At 45.8% G+C, this 20,434-nt stretch overlaps 2 protein-coding genes across 3 annotated transcripts in view; both read right to left on the reverse strand.

The window, feature by feature from the left end:
• The window catches only part of echs1 (enoyl CoA hydratase, short chain, 1, mitochondrial), a 418,160-nt gene that overhangs the window by 390,313 nt on the left and 7,413 nt on the right, over positions 1-20,434 (reverse strand). Inside the window, exons 3-8 of one of the 2 annotated variants that reach the window (XR_013937789.1) lie at positions 16,797-16,924; positions 16,501-16,600; positions 15,431-15,535; positions 15,202-15,321; positions 14,857-14,924; positions 13,911-14,408 (exon numbers count right to left, since the gene is read on the reverse strand). Coding sequence is in view for 1 of the 2 variants with exons in the window: in XM_080545205.1 (XP_080401331.1) it covers positions 14,343-14,408; positions 14,857-14,924; positions 15,202-15,321; positions 15,431-15,535; positions 16,501-16,600; positions 16,797-16,924 (587 nt within the window). In the remaining variant the exon portion in view is untranslated. Of the gene's footprint in view, positions 1-13,036; positions 14,409-14,856; positions 14,925-15,201; positions 15,322-15,430; positions 15,536-16,500; positions 16,601-16,796; positions 16,925-20,434 lie in introns of those variants that run through there. The other variant, XM_080545205.1, reaches the window with a different exon arrangement.
• On the reverse strand, positions 7,625-9,996 carry fuom (fucose mutarotase). The gene is made up of 6 exons (XM_080549750.1): positions 9,887-9,996; positions 9,060-9,128; positions 8,781-8,851; positions 8,565-8,663; positions 8,341-8,414; positions 7,625-8,201 (listed from the first exon to the last, which is right to left on the reverse strand). Exons 1-6 carry the CDS (start codon positions 9,969-9,971, stop codon positions 8,135-8,137), a joined length of 465 nt encoding a protein of 154 aa, XP_080405876.1. The 5' UTR covers positions 9,972-9,996; the 3' UTR covers positions 7,625-8,134.

Here is a 20,434-nt window from a genome sequence, read left to right on the forward strand (position 1 = left end):
TCTACCATTAGGCCAAGTGTGGACATCCTTGAGGTCTGATGTCAACACTGCAGGGCTTCTTCATCACCATTATCACAATCACCTGCACCGCAATCCCTGCATTACACAAGACACACACACACCCACACACACACACTCACGCACCCACCCACGCACGCACACACACGCACCCCCCCTCCCCCCCAAACACACACACACACACACGCAGCCTCCCTAGTGTGTGCTGGCCCTTTGAGTCAGATAATTCTATCTAAATCCATCCTTTTTAATATGGGGAACAAACTAAAATATTCGTTTTGGTGGTTTTCCCCCGTATAAGTTAAATTGCTGCAAGCTGCCACACTTGGAGCATGTTCTCTCCTAGAATGCCATATTTCTGGACATAAATCACGACTTAATGCTGCATTTAAATACTTACAGACAGGCAATTTATTCTTGGCTTCAACTGTGCCACAGCCTGGCCAGGACCGTGTGTGTGTGTGTGTGTGTGTGTGTGTGTGTGTGTGTGTGTGTGTGTGTGTGTGTGTGTGCGTGTGTGTGTGTGTGTGTGTGTGTGTGTCATGGTTTGTTGCCAACAGTCGTTACTCGCTGACAGCTCACAGTCATTCTGCTCTTTATTGTTCCCCTTTCTAACATTCTAAAACTCATCACACGCACGCACGCACAAACGTACACACACACACACACACGCACGCACAAACGTACACACACACACACACACACACACACATTTCACCAGGCACTGGATTACCTAGGGGCAGTAGTATGAGATGAGGGAAGTGGAGGACTGTGTTGCTCCATGCAGCCTCTATGCCACATATCAAACTCCAATTACCCTCCTATCAATCCAAGCCACAGGAACATTTTCTCTCTCCAATTCTTGTTTTATTACTCCCTTTTTTGTAGCTCAGTAACATTCCACCTCTCATTCCTGTCTTTCCTCCAGACCTCTGAGGAGAAGATAAGCTCATGGCTAGGGGTTAGCTAAGCGGTCTAACGCAATCTTGTGGCCCATAGATAAGCCGTCGCAGATGAGATACCCTTAGCTCGCTCTGCCACCTCACCCATGAGAACAAACAAAGAGAGAAAGTTGCGTACTTGCGTAGCATCTACCTGCCTGCCTGCCTGCCCTGGGATTCCATACCATGCTCCTGAAGCCTGAACCTCTAAATGGTTATTAGCTAGCATATTGACCTCTGCCTCCTCCTCGGGAACTCATTAAGGGGTGACTAATGACAGTCTTAGTGCTCTGAAGTTAGTCAACCACTCACAATACTTAATACATTTGAGTTTGGAGGGATTAACAGTGTTTTCATTGGTTGGACTGGGTGAATGTTTCCATTGGATGGGTGTGTTTGTTTACTCGTAAACCTCCTGCTCACCCTGGGTGGGAGAGGCAGAACTGAGAGAGCGAACAAAGAGAGAGTGAGAGAGAGGTCGTAAGTGGGTGATGTAGAGGGTTCCTCAAATTAACTTTATGATTTGTATTTTACATTTCAAATTTTTCTGGGTGTGTGGACAGAGCCAGAAATGGAAATATCACAGGAAATAGAGCAAAAATATCTGGCTTCATATCCCTTTTCCATTTTTCTGTAATATGCATGCTTTCTTCCTCCCTCCGATTTGGCCGTACTTGTTGAATACATTTGAACAGTATATTCATAAGAGCAGGTTTATAGACTATGTACTGTACCTACAGGCTGAGACAAGCAGCACTTTACTTATGAAACTCATGGCTAGCCTCTCACATTAGCGTGATAAACTAGGTAGAGTCCATCCAATCCACAAATACACTCAGTCATCAATACATCAGGGTCTGGCATCCTGCAGCCTCACTAATGGACTGACTAGAACATAAACCAGACAAAAACCACACAATCAGTTGACCACTTAACCACAGAAGGACAGTTTGACCACAGAGGCACATTATGTTATCCTGCATGTTCTTAAGAGTTTGGTTGAGCATCCGAGCAATATCCTAGTTGTGGGTAACCTTTTGGCTGCTTGGCCAGCGAAAAAGCAACAAAAAACTAAAGCAGCTGCAGTGATTTATCAGGGATAGAGCCACTGCTGAGAGGGAGGTAGAAAGGAGGGAGAGAGGTTTTAGTAAAAGCTTTTACACAGTTTATCTGTCAAACTTGACTTTCCATGTCAGGTATTCCAGATTCTAATTTTTTCCTGGTTTGTGGTTTCTGGAAGAGCAGAGGAGCATTCCCACTATGACTTGCTTCTCTTCAGTGTTGTTGGTTCTCTAGTTGTTGTTCTAGAATACAACTTCTGATGCTACTTGGACACGTCATCAGTGATGAACCCCAGGTCATAAGGTGTTTCGGGTCTTTAATCATCAGACACCGTCGCCCGGGCGACCCAGCCAGGGGTGATTAACCCCTGACTTGTGTCCAAGTGGCGCTCTGGTCCACAGATCCCCCCTCTGGATCCACAGCCGCTGCGAGGCCTTTTCTGCAGCCTCCAGAATGTTCTTGGTGGCTCTCCTGCACTGCAGTCCTTTTACACCAAGGAGTTTGTGAGATTGCTGTAATGACTGGCCAGAGAAGCCCCGACACCCAACTTCGACTGGCTCACAGCGGGCTCTCCAGGTATTGATCCAGTACTCTGAAACAAGCTCTGCATATTTAGCCATTTTGCGCTAGTTGGCCTCTTTGATACGGTCTTCCTAGGGAACAGCAGGACCTGTAGACTCCAATGTTAACCCCATGTCTGGGTGGAGTGAAGTGGTTCCTGGGAACTTAAGCTGCCTTCCTAGGTTGACTTGGAACTGCTGTCCCGTGCGGTGGCAAGAAGCCCTCCCGAAGAGCTAGGCTGATGTCGTGCCCTCTCCTCAGCTCTGATGAAGGTGATGGACTGTTTGGAGGCGTGCTGCTTCTTGCTGTTCTGAATCACTGTGCTGATTGTTTCCACCAAAGAACTTAGGACTTGGTCATGGCGCCAGCAGTATGGCCTATTCCCCAACGCCTTCGAGCAGCAACTGAGGATGTGCTCCTTGGTGCCCCTCTTCTGTCACAGTTGGCATGCTGGAGTGTTTGCCATGCCCGAGCTATGCAGATTGGCTGGGCTTGGGAGAACGTCATAGACTCATTGGATGAGAAACTTGATGCGCAATGGTTTGGCTCTCCAGAGCTCTGTCCAGGTGATGCTGCAATGTTCTGCATGCTCCCATCTGGTCCAGGTGCCATTGTTTGTACATGCCAACCATCTTGCTGCAGCGTTCTTCCTCCACCTCTGCTCGAAGAGGCCAGAGTAGCCTTGGCAGGATCCATGTTGGTGCATCCTTTGAATTTTCCTGGAAGCCCCAATTTGTCAATCGCAGTGAGCCAGGTTGTCATGTCATTCCTGGTTTGTTTAAGTGTGGCTGTGTCCCCTTCAGGGAACTGTCGAAGATCTTACCCAGGCTCTTGACCAATCTTTCTGTCACCATAGGAAACTGGGTCCCTCCTAGGGTAAAGAGGAACTGGTCAGCCACTCTTCCCTTCTTCAGGACCATAGACCTGGACCTGACTGGTTTAAAACTCAGCCTAGCCTGTGCAATGAGACGTTTCAGCCCTTGAAGGAGCCATCTGCACTCAGGAATGGAGGTTGCCATCACTGTTAGGTTGTCCATGAATGGTCTTATGGGATGCTACTGAGTACCAGATCTAGACATGGGGCCATATTCGGGCCCGACACTGGAAAGTTGTTGGTGACGCCAAAATCGTGTAAAAACTCTGGCTGAATTTGTGTAGTCTGATCCCGGCATTAGTCATTATTACAGTCTAAATAAATATTAAGCTCAAATGAGTAAGATTGTTAAGAGTCTGCACCAGTTTAACCACTGCCAGAGAGACTAGTTCTAAGGAGGAACGGAACAGTATGTAATCCCAGACTGTCACTGGTACTGTGCTACCTGTGCCCTGCGTCCTCGTCAGCTCCTGAAGAGTCCTGCAGATGTCAGCGTGGTTCTCAGCCCAGGCAACAGTAGGGCTTCAGCATAGAGGCAGTGCTGTACTTGGACTGACACATATGGATCTGATATTGAGCCCAGATAGCAGCAGACACTGTGGAGCCATCCCTTGAACAGGGCAGGAAGTGTGTGGTGTGTGTCTGTCTGCCCCTATTTCCCCTGTGCCCATGGGAAGAGTGTGTCTGTGTGAAAGAGAGAGGGCGTAACTTATGTGTGTCCATACCCCTTTTATAGAGGGCTATCTAGGGCCTGTGTGTGTGTGTGTGTGTGTGTGTGTGTGTGTGTGTGTGTGTGTGTGTGTGTGTGTGTGTGTGTGTGTGTGTGTGTGTGTGTGTGTGTGTTATGGGAAGCTTGTGGGAAACAGTGCCACTTGTTTCCATGATATCTGTATGACCATATTTATTTGGCTGTATTGTGGGTTCTTTGATGTAATGCTTTACCGTGAACCTGAATAAATTATTCAAATGTTGCACCCCACTGTCAAGGAATGTGGTAATACTGGGCATGTTGACTTAAATCAATCATCAATAAATAAATCTCTTTCTTACAGAAACACTGTAGAGGTGGAAACAGTGAGAGACCTGGGTAAGTGAGAGACCACTAACAATATGTACAGTTATTCTGTAGCAGGCTAAAATAAACTAAAACACTAAGTGCTTATTTATACAGTCTGGGGTTTCACATGGGGTTTTTTCTTTCTGGTCAGAGTTACATATGTCAGAGCAGCCGGGTAGAAGCACCATAGGATGCTAGAACTATAAATGAGATGATACATTCACATTCTTGAGGTCAGCAGTCTGCCATGTTAGATTAGTAAACGGCTGTTTCGATTTTTTTCTCCATTGAAGACGCGATAGGAGTTTGATGCAGGGAGAGATTGTTTAACACTGACCTCTTTGTGGCCCAACTAAACCGTTGAAAGTGTAGACTGACAGGAGTGGTAGAGGAAAAAATGGGAGCAAAAAATAAAAAATAAACTCTCAAGCGCCCAGCTTCACTAAATTCCCAATAATAATAATGTTTATTACAACATAATTGCATAATACTAACATTGCAGTTATAATGTACTATGTCGATGGTAAACATGTTAATTATCAGTCTAGTGCATGGCCATATTTATATCATACAGATATTTATGGAAAGACTTTATAGAGGGCTCATTTGTTTTCTGTCATAGTAAAAGCAAACACAAAGGTGTCACATCCTGTGGCCCCGCTTATTTCACAAATTGCAGGAATGTACGCAGTCAGGGTCGTGATAAACCTATCACCTAAGGCCCCACTCCCCACACAGATGTAATCATTAGCCCAAAAATCACTGTTATTAAACTGCCGTGGTAACGGATGCCAGCAACTAGCACTGAGATCACAGCTCCATCATCTGCCTTCAATCTCTTGTGTGTGTGTGTTTGTATGTGTGTGTCCCTAATTAGTTACTGTAAACAGGCCAGTCTGTCTGTCTGTCTGTCTTTCTGAGTGTTCCTGGGATAATAGGCATTTTTCTCACAATGCCGAACACAGCTGCTCTAACCTTATTTCAGTCCCTAGCTCTGAAAATCGTACCAGCAGACTCCTCCTAGTGTTGGTCAGGTGCACACACCTCAAATCAAACATATCCTGTTCTCTGGAAGATTACTATTCAGGTCATGTTGTGTCACAGGAGAAGTTGTGTGGTGCAAAGGTCATCTTCTAATAAACGATGACCTATCCAGTCTCAAGTAAACATCTGATATCTGATCCATGTGATAAGTGATTGATAATAAGGCAGGGAATGATGATATGACCAGAGGGAAGGATTTGTATCATTGACTTGTTTATTGACAGTGTAAGTTGCATGGGTATGTGTGTGTGTTCAACGACACAGATCAAATCAATCAAATATCAGTCTTTAATCATTGTGTACCGTCAACCTCAGCAGCAATTAGGCTTCAATGACCTCACATTTAACAATAACAGTCATTGTATAGACAAATATAACATTGCTTTTCTTCCCCCATCGACCTTTTGTAAATACATCATACATTGAGGACAGCTAGATTCATAGAGTCTCTGCAAATCACTGTTGACACAGCAGTGAAAATATCTGTAAAGAAAGACACCACAACTTCCGCATGACTCTGGTTACTGGTTACTGTTACTAAGAAAACAGACAGCAGAAACTACCCATACACTGTAACATGACAGGACAACTTTACACTGTGTATCCCCAAGAGTTCAACGGTCAAGAACAAAACATTGTTTATTAGCCAACCTTTGGTCTGCTGTGTATCAATACAGGTGTATTCAAGGGAAGATTGTCTGTACGTCAGATCCACTCAAACACTGCTCTGAGACACACACACACACACACACACCAACACCATGCTCAGGTAAGCTGGTGGACTGTCCAACCGATTGACTTTCTCTGTTTGCTACACTGTGTTAGGTTTTCAACTGACTGTGTTTGTGACTGTTACAACCAACTGTGTTTCTGTTCACTGCCTATAACTGAACTGTGTTGTGGGCTAGTATCAGTTTGTAAAAACATGAGTTTAGGTATCACCGTTACAGTATATGTGTCTTTTTTTCCTCACAGAATTTCTTTGCTGATTTGCATCTCACTATTAAATGGCAGCACAGCAAGGCCATACAAGACCTGGGTATGTACAGTACACAACTCTCTTCTTCTATGTGGCCATAGTGGGAATATCTTCTAAAACAAAACCTAAGATATGTTTGGGCAAATTCAACCTGTTATTCATTAGTTAGATCCAAGTCTGCTTAACAATCACCAAAGCTGTTTCTTAAACCCAATCGGTTACTCCATTACAGTAAGAGAGCCTACATGAGAGTCTGTATTCTGTTCTTACAGGGAAAAGTTGCTGATACAGCATTCCAGGAAACGCTGATGTAAGTCATCTCTGTTGTTGTGTAATGAAACTTAAAATCAAAGTTATAATGATTCAGTGTGCATTGTTATAGCCTCCCCTCATCTCCTTTCATCTGCTTTAACATGAAATAACACGACAGAGGACAGGTGAAAGCATATGCATACATAGTACAGCACAATATGTTAACAGTGTACAAATCCTCCATATTGCTTTCACCTAACCTTTGTTCTCAAACTTTGACATGTAGCCGTTTATACCCTGTGGCTCACTAACTCCCTAACTCCCTGCAGGTCTGGCGAGAAAGGAACGATGTCCCTGAATCTGAAGCAGGTGGAGCCTCCAGAGGACATGGATGTTACAGGCTATGACATTGATCCTAGCATGGCCATCTGGAAGAGCATGAGAGGTAACGTGCAGGGGGGGCGATACCCCACAGCCGAAGAGGACAGTGACCACCTCGACCATCCCTCCACCGAACAGATCCAAGAGACTTACCTCCGACAGGACACCCTCCCGGGGACCGACACCCAGGCAGACCCCCTGAAGGCAGGGATGGATATGGGTGGCATCCCCTACCTCGTCTCAGACCTGGTGGATTCGCGAGTGCCCGAGGAAGACATGGACGAGGTGTACCACCCAAAGAGGGAAGGTGGGACGTACCAAGTAGATCAGGGTCAGCTGTCTCAACAGTGGGCTGAGGTCAAGCTTCAGACAGACACGAGAGGTTACTCACAGCCAGAGGATGACATGGATGACCTGTACCACGGTGACCAGCTCATACCCGTGCCTTACCAGGATGACTCAGACACATCTGAACAGAGCCCGCTGCTGCCTGTTGATTGGCCCCCACAGAGGATGTACAGCCAACCAGAGGAGGATCTGGATGACCTCTACCACCAAATCTAACTCTGATCACTACAACAAGGTCTACCTCTAGCACATCCAGGTGGTTGAACATTCATGTGTTTCATGCACTTATTATATTCTGTAGGAGTCTCTGGTTGAATGCTGTATGTAACAGTCAATATTTCAGAATAAAGACCAGGTAGACACTTTGACATGTTCTACATCCTGACTAAAGCTCTCTGACTCACTAGCACACACCCAAACATATGTCATCTATTGGAGAATCATTCATTTTCAGAATATCAAAATAGTTTATTTACAAGCTTTGGATTGTTTGTATAACCTACAATTCGTATGACTTCACATGTTTCTACATTACACCAATCACCAATACATATTCACAAAAAGAATGAAATCTCTCTCAGAAATACCCTTAATAATAATGCAAATTGGTGTGTGTGTCACTGTAGTAGCTCAGCACAGATGACCCCCTTCTTCAGTATTATGTTTCCGTAGAGAGACGTCTCCCTACAAGCAGAGAGACAATATTACTACAACATACAAAGCCAGAGAACTGTGATCACACAACAACTGTTATTCAGACAGACGGGTGGACACACACTGCTACTGAATACACCTGTACTAAAGCCATGGGTGAACGGCTCACCCTGTTGCCACGACTGCAAAGGCCTTCTTGGCTCGTTCATAAAAGGCAAACCTCTCAACCAGTTCTAGAGGAGCCTGCAGACACAACAACATACAGTAAATATCAAATATGGAACATAATTACTGTCTGTTTCACTGCATCCCTCCATAAGAGGTGTCTCTACTGCCTGCGTGTGTGTGTGTGTGTGTGTGTGTGTGTGTGTGTGTGTTCATTCCTCCTCTCACCTGGGATCCAGCTTTGGTCAGTAGTTCTCTGTAGGTGTCCCACACAGGGACAGCTAGACCTCTCTGTTTGTCACTGTCCACCCGCTCCATCACTGCCGCCTGAAATGACAAAGACATCTCATAACCGCACGCACGCATGCACGCATGCACGCACACAACCCCCCCTCCCCCCTCCCTCTCGATAGCTCCCCAGTTTTTCTGTGCCTGGTGACCTACCGGGCTGGGGACATAGGTATCCAAGGGCAACAGTTTTAAAATGGCCTCCAAAAGCTGTGGGATCTGCAGACCTGTGGGAGATTAGAGGTGCATCTCATCTCCAGACTCAGTTTTATACAACAGTGATAGCCCTCTCCCCTCTTCATATATGAAAGTGCTTAATTTCTTTCTCATTCTTTTTTTTCCTCGTTAAATATGAATGCTTACTTTCAGCTGCACATAGCAGCATGCTGGCGATGAGTAACCTAAGTTGTACAAGGTGTAGGCCTACATACATACCATCAGCTCGGATCTCTGTTGGTCCGCAGACACAAATGGAGGAAGCAGGAAAGTTTGCATCACCAAGAACTGGAAAGAATGAACAAATTCATCAATTAATTAAAAATCTCTTTATTGTCCCAGTAAGGAGTTTCATTGAGCATGAGAGATCAATTGGCAATCATATAATAGACTACATATCCTGTGTTCAGTTTTTTAGCTTGTTTGCGAGTGCTAATCTGATCGTCTGAATGAATCGCATTCACATCACACATGCCACTAAAACAACTGTCAACCGAGTCATATTTCACTGGTTGCACAATAAATGGAAACGTACAGATAAATGTACACGAGTAGCTAGCCTACGGATATGTTCAGGTTACTAGGCAACAGTCCAGTTGAAGTTCAGTTGCGGAACTATGTTTTGTTGGCGGGGAGACAAAATAAATGATTAAATAAATAAAGAAACAAATCATTATCTCTTGTCGCTTATAAGTGTTAACTAATAAATGGCGCTGTAGAACTGTACAACTGTACTTGTGTGATATTGCTTAATTTAAGTATTCTGCTATCATCATGTCATTTATTGAGCTCAATAGATAAATTGATCAAGTGCTTTTTGTATGTCAAAATTATGATTTAAACACCTTTTGTTGGTGGCCCCATATGTAGGCTAACAGTGCCTTATGAGAGGGTGAGACACAGACACCTGACAGAGATGGTGAGACACCTGACAGTTGGCTCATTCGCTGAACCTTCGCCGACATCACCTGACCTGACATTCAGCGTACGTACGTCGCAGCAACATTCAACTTTATTCTAATGTTAAGCGCTATTTTAATACATACCCAATTCATCTCCGTGGCCCATCTTAGCCAGGGCATACAACAGCTCTGGGGACAGAACGGACGGGATTCCTTTCAGGACAACCATTGTAGCACAGAATGGAAGTTAGTCAATACGGAAGTGAAGTGAGTCACGGGACCACAATGCTGGGTTTTGATTGGTACAACAACTTCTGGACAAGTCGTGACGTTAGAATTATAAGGTTCTATCTCCATTTTTGCCCAAATTGAGTTTTTTTACATAATCTGATCCATTAGGTGTTTATTAATGCCTGTGTGGTGTTATTTTTTAAAATGTTGACATTTTTGAGTAAGTAATTAATAAAATGCAAATGTTCCATCTCACAAAACATAATGGAATCATTGGAATGTAAAAACTTTGACGCTCAATATCTCTGAACTGCCCTAAACGGAGATAGAACCTTATCATTCTAAACGGAGATAGAACCGTATCATTCTAAACGGAGATAGAACCTTCTCATTCTAAACGGAGATAGAACCTTCTCATTCTAAACTCATGAAGTCTGTAAAAATAAAAAAGCACGCGTCCCTCTCTCACGCGCTTGATCGTGCTGCACGATCAACCTGATGCTTGCTGCCTTTTAGAGCATCCCATTGTCAGTGATGATTATTATTATGACCAAGACTTGAATTTTCAGATGTTGTCCCAAGACAGCATGGTCATATAAAGAGTAATGTAATTCGTGCTATTTGAAAAGAAACAGAAACAGAAATCGGCATCTCAATTAAGCCTATAACTAGCCTACATCAACTACTAATCATTCAGTAGCTAATAATAGCCAATATCATATTAATGAAAATACAATACTCCGTATCACATACAGCCGGCTACTCATATGGATTCATCCCTCTAGAGCTTGCAGTCACTGTATTTACCCTGATATAAAAAAAAAAAAAAAAAAAATCATAATTGTCTTTGTGCATGCTTTAGACTAGAGTGTTGGAATTCTGTTTCTGACGAGAGGTGAAACCTGACCTGTCGATTTACTAAACAACCTTTAGTTTCAGTCTTATTAAATTAGGCTGTGGTGGGGGTGGGCGACCTATAATGTTGTTTCTGACACCCTGGGGTGGGGGGCAGAATTCAAAGCAGAGACTTCTGAAGGTGTTATTCTGACACGCCGGCCACCGCTGCCAAGAATGTGCGATAATGAAAATATTTGTCAAATGAAAACCATTCCACCCTGTCCGTTTCATCTCAGCCACAGCAACAACCTTCATCTGTGCCGCAAAAAGGCAACAGAGGAAACAATCGCATGGGGCTATCAGATCAGATGGATCTGGCTCTGTGAAAGCGTGATAGATCTACACGAGAAAGCTTACGGGAGCCAAATCAACTGGCATAAATAAAGCTCTAGAATAACAGAGTGAACGTGCAGATGCTACTAATGAAGGAGTGACTTATCCCTCTTGCTCCTTTTCTTTCTGCGATCAGGTTGTAATTTAGAGGAATCTATTTCTATTAGCAGCTGGGGTGAGAGGAGAGGAGAGAGTGGGGTGAGAGACGGAGAGAGACTGATGGGCTGGAGAAAAGGCCTTCCGAGGAGCCAGGCCTGTCTGTCGGGCTGAAAGCTCTTTTCTCTCTGTGCGGGACTCACGCTGCTCTCTCTTTGGTTCGGCTTCTTTTAAATGAGTTTATCACGCTATGAGGGGCTGCGCTGCCAAAATGTAACGTTTGGCCCCCCTTTGTCCACGGCGGAGAGCCTCAATTGGGCCCTACATTTATTATTTTGACCTTTCGGTAGCAGGAGAGAGACTTCAAAGCTTCAAAGACGCGCCTCTTGTTCGGCTCTTTCTGCAGACTTTTTTCTCTTTCCTTTTAGAAGGTTTGTTCCAGGGGGCTGAGAAGAAAGCAAGCTCCGGGGGAATATTGAATGAAAAATAAAAATCAATTAGGCCACGGGCCTTGTGAAGATATGGGGCGCCGCCGTGCGAAGGAACCCTGAGATCAGAGAGAGAAAAGGTGCCTTCGAATGATCGGAGTGGCAATAGAATAGTGGCCCGCTATAATCTAATCTGTTCTGGTGTTTTCGTCCCATTTGAAAAGGATTGGTCTCCGCTTTTTTTTTGTTCTTGAAAGTATTGTTAATTCACATTTTGGAATTCGTGACGTTAGAATTACAAGGTTCTATCTCCATTTTTGTCAAAATTGAGTTTTTTTACATAATCTGATCCATTAGGTGTTTATTAATGCCTGTGTAGTGTTATTTTTTAAATGTTGACATTTTTGAGTTAGTAATTCATAAAATACAAAGGTTCCATCTCACCAAACATAATGGAATGTAAAAACTTTGACGCTCAATATCTCTGAACTACCCGAAACGGAGATAGAACCTTATAATTCTAAGCTCACGAGTATACTATTGTATTTAGAATTGCGTACATAGGCCTAAGATAACTGCTTAGGACTACATCGACCGAGATTAAAATAAAGACTACAGGCATAATAGCCTATATGAACATTCTCTAGTTCTGTCAACGTTTCCCCCTTTCGATAATACAAAAATCCACCCTGTCTAAATTCACAAAGCGCATCTATGAAAAGCAACGAGGTGAACGAATGTCACATTAAATGAATTAGGCTATAGGCCCCTAGGCCTACTGTGTTATCATTTTTCAACACATGTCTTATGATAGCCTAAACACATTGGAAATATATGTTAGGTTGTTGTTTCAGAGTGCAAATAGATATATGTTTGAGACAGTGCATGTGAGTAAGTGTCCACGCATCACCGATAGGGCCTGTCTCTGAAGTTAGTCAAATACACCAAAAAAGAGCCCATAGTGAGGCATACATTACAAAGCATAAGCAAAAATACAGAAATACCATATACGTAACCTATTCACCCAAAACGTGATAGCCTACATCTTACACAACTTAAGAGTAAAAGTGGAATAGATCTGATAGAAACCACATCACTTGATGCGTATGACAAACAGGCTAGAACATCGACATTGTAACTGTTTTAAGGGAATTCCAATCTGCAATGTTTTTCGCGTTGTCGAAAATAGGCTAAACCAAAACACAAATAGGCGAAGACAAGAGAATATACATCAGGCAAACAAAGATGTGCTTCAACTATCCTAAGTGATGTTACTTTTTTTCAAGTAAGTGAATCGAAACGTAATTAAATTCATTTAATATATAAAGTGCAAAAATCATTATCAAATGCAAAAGACACTTGGTTGCTTTCATTTAGTTTCATATCCACAGTGTTATGATTAATGTCGAATTTACACAAGCTCTGGTGGGAATTTGGAGAGACAATCTATAGCCGAATTCTACAAGTTTATCATCAGGTATTTAAGCTATATTTTGTCGACAGCAGCCTGTTAAGCCATTTTTCTCAGAGTAAGGTTTCTCTCACGCTAACGCTTCTACTAGATACAATAGCCCCATCTACCGGCGAAAACTGGATTTCACTTACAAACCATTCGCACATGTATTATTCACATGTAAACTGGTCACATTCCTCTATCCATAAATCCATACATTATTGTAAAAGAAGTGAGCTGCGAGTCAATTGGTTATTTCCCTGCCTGGACATTTCATCAGTCTGCCAACTGCCACTGAACAAGATTGTGAGATGAAACATGACCTGCAATGATCAGACACAAATAGGGCCACTCAAACTCCTCATCTCAGGCTGTTGACGTGTGTCATGGCTGACCGGGTTACCTCTGGCTGCCGTCTCCATAGGAAAGAGCAATTAGGGATAATTACTTGACCCATGAAAAAAAAATACCCTCTGGTATTAGAAACTATGACAAGTGGTGAAAAGTGTGGACATTTCACTAATTACTGTGAAAGATAATCAAATAAATGAACAGGCAGGGGCAAAGACCTCTAATGCATGATATCACAGGTACAGCTATGAATAAGCATTGTCATTCTCATAACAATCAATATTTGTTCCATCATTAACAAGGAGAAGACATTCACTTTTACAATGAGCACAAATAAATCAATTTACTAAATGTTGTTATTTAAAAGGACAATATCTACCTTTTTACAGCTTTATTTGGAAAATGTAGTGGAAGGGAATTTGACTAGAGGAAAAGCACAAGGCAAGTGATCAGGGCTGATACTTCAAGGGCTGATATCCTCCTCTACCATTCTGACCAGGGAAAAAAATGTGTACTCTCGATCATAATGGCAATTCTGCAAACATCCTTTACATACATACACACACAAACACACTACATACTGCAGTGTACGCACACAGTTCATACACACTATATAAACACATATAGGATATAAAACTGTGATAAGGCATGATGATTCTGTCTAGCTCTCAATTAGGTTGAAGGTTAGGTTAGCACTTCAGATCAAAACACAACTTATGCTTAAGGTCTGACAAACGAGTGCATAACAGATATCAGTTCAGGAGTGGTTCCATGACCGTCCCTCCTGTTGTGTTCTCAGCTCTCCTCCACTCTACTTGTCCAGGAAACTTGCCTTTCTCTTCTCCACAAATGCGGTCATACCCTCTTTACGATCCTCCTGGGGTGACAAGCACACAGAGCAGGTCAGAGAAAACACCACACACACACACGCACACACACACACACACACACACACACACACACACACACACACACACACACACACACACACACACACACACACACACACTTTATGTACAGCACTTTCAGATTGTCTTCTGTAATGAAATGTTACAAATTAAATGTATCATTTGGTTTATTATAGATAGGAAATGTTAGAATAGGTATAGCATAGCATAGAGTACAGCACAGTGTTTTGATTTGTATAGTATAGTATAATGGATAGTGTACATAGCCTTTATTTATGTAAACCAGCTCTTTTCCCTTCTTGTTTTTAGTTTTTTTTTCCTAGCACCAGGGGAGCCCCCCCTCCCAAATGTCATTGTTTGGTACCTGTACTATATCAATGACAATAAAGACCATTCATTCATTCATTCATTACTCACTGTGGCAAATGTGGAATGGAATAACCGTTTCTCCAACCGATTCCCCTCAGCCAGAGTCAGCTCGTAGGCTGCAGCACATACACCAGTTAATTATACAGTGACAAGTTAAACAAGTCAATATTCTATATGATAAATAGTTAGCCCATCAATAACCAATACAATGGGGGGGGGAAAGCTGATATCTGAAAGTTTCATTTCTGTTTGTAAACCAAGGGGGTGGGTCTTGATGAATGTACTTTTTCTCAGTTTGTCTTTTGTCTTGCTTCTTGGCCAAAGGTACCCATAATATACATAATAATATGAATGCAGAATATACACAGTCAAAAAACACAGCTTCTCACACACCTGCGTTAACGGCCTCTTTAGCCATGGCAGAGACGATCTTGGAGTTACTAGCAATCTTCTCCCCACATTTAATGGCTTCCGACACAAGCTGATCCACGGGGCAAATCTTACTGACGAGACCTGAAAGACACACAAAAGACAACAGTGTTTGTGAGCGGGTTCCTCGAATACTTGGCCCCCTGTGCTCAGACGTATATGTGTATAATGTGAGTGTGTGTGTGTGTGTTACCTGACTGCTTGGCCTCCTGTGCATTGATCCTGTCTCCTGTCAGTACCATCTCCATTGCCAGGGATTTCCCTACTGCACGAGTCAGTCTCTGTGTGCCACCAGCCCCTATGGACATACAGAGAGTCAGGACGACCGGGACAATAGACAGAACAACCAGAGGTACTAGAGTAGATTCCTTCTTTCTTGCCAAACATATACATGCATAACTAGCAGGGAGGAGAAACTCAGGGGGGAAATGAAACTCAGAAATCTGAAGCCCCTGCTCTCGGTTGAGTGAACCCGGGGTTGGTGTCACTGCTACATCTTGCTTGTCCGAAACGGCATTTAGACAGGTTTGACCTAAACTACAGACAGGGCACAAAATGAAAACGGCGTCCTCTCCCCCTAGCCTCGACCCCTGCCCTGCCCCTTCAGGAATCAGATAGTCAAGATCTAAAACATTTAATTCCCGCAATATCTATGAAATACAATATACTGTATGTGTTAACAAGTGTTTGTAAAGTGCAAGCACAGTATATAACGTCAGTCCAGTGCTTATTATGAATGAATGAATGGTCTTTATTGTCATTAATACAGTACAGGTACCAAACAACGAAATTTGGGAGGGGGGGGGCTCCCCTGGTGCTAGGAAAGAGAGAAAAAAAAAACTAAAAAAACAAGAAGGGAAAGGAGCTGGTTTACATAAATAAAGGCTATGTCCACTATCCACTATACTATACTGTACAGATAAAACACTGTGCTGTACTCTATGCTATGCTATACCTATTCTAACATTTCCTATTTCTCTGCAACCTTATGTACCCTAGGGTTGTCATATTGCACATAGTGTTATTGCACATTCATTTAAAGTGTCGCAGTTTGCAGGCTTGAAATGTACACATTTGTGCCTCAGCACTACACCTGATTTTTCAATCCAGCAGCTGCCATCAATCCGTCCAGACTGTCCAGGGCCCAGAACCTAGGTCTTTGCTGTGTTCAGGGCCTATTAATTGAGCTGTGTGAACGTGTGCTTGATTCTGTTTGTTCAACTTTTACAAAGTGAACCTGTGTCCAGGAAGAAGAGACTTTACCTGGGATGGTCCCCAGCAGGATCTCTGGTTGACCAAACTGAGCCTTCTCTCCAGCATAGATGATGTCACACATCATAGCCAGCTCACAGCCCCCTCCCAGCTGAAACAACACAACACAGCCAGAGACAGAGTGAGTGTTTGGCCAAAGTTAGTGAGACCCAAATAGATGATTCTCAGTGTTGTTCAGGTAATTGGCCACCCTTAAAATCCAGCACATACAGTAGGTCCCCGGACGAACTTTGAGACACACTGGTTTATGTCACACACTTGTAGTGCGTTACAGCTACGCTACTCACAGCAAACCCATTGACAGCAGCGATCACCGGCTTCTTCACTGTGGACACTTTGTTCCAATGAGCCAGGAAGTTGCCACTGTAACACTCCTGGAATGTCCGATTCTGCATCTCCTTGATGTCTGCCCCCGCTGAAATACATTGAAATAATAATTATAACCATATAATATAATCATTATTGTTATGAAGGCCCACAATTTAGAGCCAGTTAGTTTTCCCAAATCAGCCCTATTTTGCCCCTGTTATTTCCTTTATTATTTTCCATACTATTCATGTACGTTTTCGTGAAGTGTATGTATTGTTATTGTAATGTTTATGTATATGTTTGATGACGTGGTATATCCGGGGTGTGTCCGTGACCCGGATGCTGTGTCCGTGACCCGGATGCTAGGTTCGGTTGGTGTATATATAGCGACGGAAGTGGTCTGTGGTCAGAGTGATGAGAGTAACGAGAGTGAGAAGAAGCAGAGAAAACGAGAAGTCGATCTAAGATGGCGGAGTCAGTAACACGCACACCGTGCTGAAGCTGAAGACCTGAAGAGTGATTATTGAGTTCACAACTGTGACAGAGGGCAAACCTTACAGCAGCCATTCAACATCTCACAACAGTCCACAAGGAGAACGGGAGACTCTGAGTGTCGGAGGAGACCTGCCTTTGGCATAGACTGTTGGTGGTGAATCACTGGCTGCCCGCATCACCGCGGGAGTTCGGAGTTTAGTGGGTTAGCAGCGCTAGCCTAGTTTAGCTGTGTCCCCGTTAGCCAGCCTTGCCAGCCGCCGGCTGCTAACGTTGGACCAAGCGAGACCCAAGCTGGACAGAGCCGTCGCCTTCACGAGGTGGATTGCGACCGACCGTGGACCACCGGACCTGAGCCATTCACACCTCGTCGTGGACTACGAAGAAGGCCCTTTCCCTTCAAGTTGCTACGTCACCCCCCCCTTTGTCTGCTGCCTTCCTCGAAGCACATGCGAGCTCCAACCAGGCCTCAACGCGCTCCTTGCAGTCCGGGACTCTAAGCCTTTTCCAGGCTAGGTACTGTGAGTGAGTGATTGAGTGTGTGTGTGGCCGGCGGGGAGGGAGTATATATATGGGGATGTATATATCATTTGTGTAAATAAATGTGTTTGTTCATATGGGATACCGTTGCTGTGTGTTTAGTCGTCTGTTAGCTAATGCTAATGCTAATGCTAATGCTAATGCTAACGATAGTAATGCTAGTCTAAAGGGTTGCTGGCGCCCCCTGCCTCTATCCTCCTACACTGCCTATTTAGCTCAGAGTTAGTTAGATAACCAGCCCTTCCTAAATTCTACAGTCCTTTTAGCTACTCCCTGGTTACAATTGGTCCTTCGAGCCGGATAGGTTGTGTAGTGATAGCATGGCTGAGCGCAGCCAACCAGACAAGACAGTTACCCCCCCTTCTCCGCCCCCTGAGCCAGAGCCACGACCACAGAGAGTCCCGCGGTTGCCTCCGAGGTTACAGGAGTATGAGCTTGAGCTCGAAAGCTCACTGAGTGGTAGTGAGGAGCGCACTCCACGGGATACAGTGGTCGGAGAGGCCGAGGTGTCCGCCGGCGCGCGGGTGGCTAGCACCGAGACAGCCATCAAAGAGCACCAGCCTGAGGATGAGATGGCAGAACAGCAGGGTTTTGCCGTAGAAACGGAAGAGCAGGAAGGAGAGGCCCGGTCCGACAGCGCCTGCGGGCGGAAGAGGGAGGGCCTCAGCCTTAACGATCTGCCTCCCAGTACGGCGCGCTCGAGACCTAGCTCCTGCCGTTCAGTGGCTTCCTCCCGGTCCAGGGTTTCCGTGGGCAGTTCTGCCTCTGGGGCGGATAGCCTGCACTCCAGAGGGAGTAGTGCCGCGCTGTCAGAATGTATGCGCCAACAGGCCGAGATGGCGTTAGAGCGGGAACGCCTCCAGTTCGAGCGTGAACGCCTCCAGATGGAGGGGGCGGAACGCGCGGCGGAGAGGCAGCGCCAGGAGGCGCTAGAACGTGAACGCCTCCAGATGAACGGAGCGGAACATGCGGCGGAGAGACAGCGCCAGGAGGCGCTAGAACGTGAACGCCTCCAGATCGAGCGTGAACGCCTCCAGATGAACGGAGCGGAACGTGCGGCGGAGAGACAGCGCCAGGAGGCGTTAGAGAGGGAACGTGCGGCGGAGAGACAGCGCCAGGAGGCGTTAGAGAGGGAACGCATCCAGTTCGAGCGCGAGCGCCTCCAGATGGAGGGGGCGGAACGCGCGGCGGAGAGGCAGATGGCGAGAGAGCAACTGCACGCGGAGAAGATGGAGGAAATGATGCAGACCATGCGCGACGTGTGCATCAGCAGAGCTCCGTCGGCCCGTAGCTCCAGAGCATCATCCGCACGGCCCTCTCGAGGGCCATCTCCTGAACCCCCCGCCGATGGCTCCATGACCCCCGCCATGACTGTCCAACTACAGGCCCAGCTGACCACCTGGAAAGAAGAGGACCAGGGACCCGACCGCTACGCGGCCCAGAGGGAGCCAGCGTCGCTGCCCGGGAGGGGAGCCATTCCCCAAGAGCGTAGCACACCCCTAGGTCCTCCAGTGAACCAAGAGGCATGCAGGCCGGACACCCAGACCGTCACTCCAGCCCCGATCATCCACTACAGGATGTTTCCCCAGGTGGAGGGACCCAAGTTCCCCTTCTTCAAGGACGAGGACAGGAGCCAGTATGTGGAACTACGCATCTGCCTAGACACGCTCTTGGACGACTCCTGCTCAGAGTCCTACAAATATGCGATTCTCCTTCAGCATGTGAGGAACCCCAGAGCCCACAACATGGTTCTGGCCCATGCCTCCGCACCGACACCTTACACCAGAGCGCTCGCCGACTTGGATGCCCGCTACGGTCGTCCCTGGAACCACGCCCTTGCTGAACTGCAAGCCCTCGAACAGCAGGCCCCCATCAAGGATGAACGGGCGCTAGATGACTTCGCGCTCCGCGTGCACACCTTGGTTGGAATGCTGAAGACGCAGGGCCCAGCTGGCGCCAGCGAGATCAACAGCACCTCCAACGTAGAGCGGCTGCTCCGCAAGATCCCACGCTTCCGGCAGGAGAGGTTCCGGCGACAGCAGCGCGTTCGTAACCCCGGGAAGTTGGGTCTGAGCATGGCTGCCTTCGCGGAGTTCCTACTGGAGGAAGTGCATGACACCAACGTAGACGCCATGGGTTACGCTGAGCCGAAGAAGGAGAGGGAGAAGGGAGACCGCTGGGACAGGCCGAGCTCGAACAGAGGACGCCCAGTAGGAGTGCTGCACACGGAGGAGGAGCCTCGGAGAGAGAGGAAAGCCCGACCTGAGGGAAAGGATTCCTCTCAACCCCCTCAAAAGGGACGGAGAGGTCCACCGCCATGCCCGTACTGCACCAGCGAGCACTGGTTCAATGAGTGCAGTGACTTCAACAACCTGAGTACCGAGGCCAAGCAGAGGTGGCTCGAGGAGAACAAGAGGTGCTGGAACTGTGGACGCGACCATCTGGCTAAGAACTGCACCTTGAGAAGAAAGTGCAACCGCTGTGAGGAGGTCCACCTCAACATCCTACACGAGGTCTCCCTCGCCAGGTCCACGGAGGGCACCAGAAGCCCTAGGTCCGGTAGCGCACCGGAAGAGGAAACACC

This window comes from Nansenia antarctica (genome assembly GCF_963989245.1).
Source record: "Nansenia antarctica genome assembly, chromosome: 1".
Classification (NCBI taxonomy): domain Eukaryota; kingdom Metazoa; phylum Chordata; class Actinopteri; order Argentiniformes; family Microstomatidae; genus Nansenia; species Nansenia antarctica.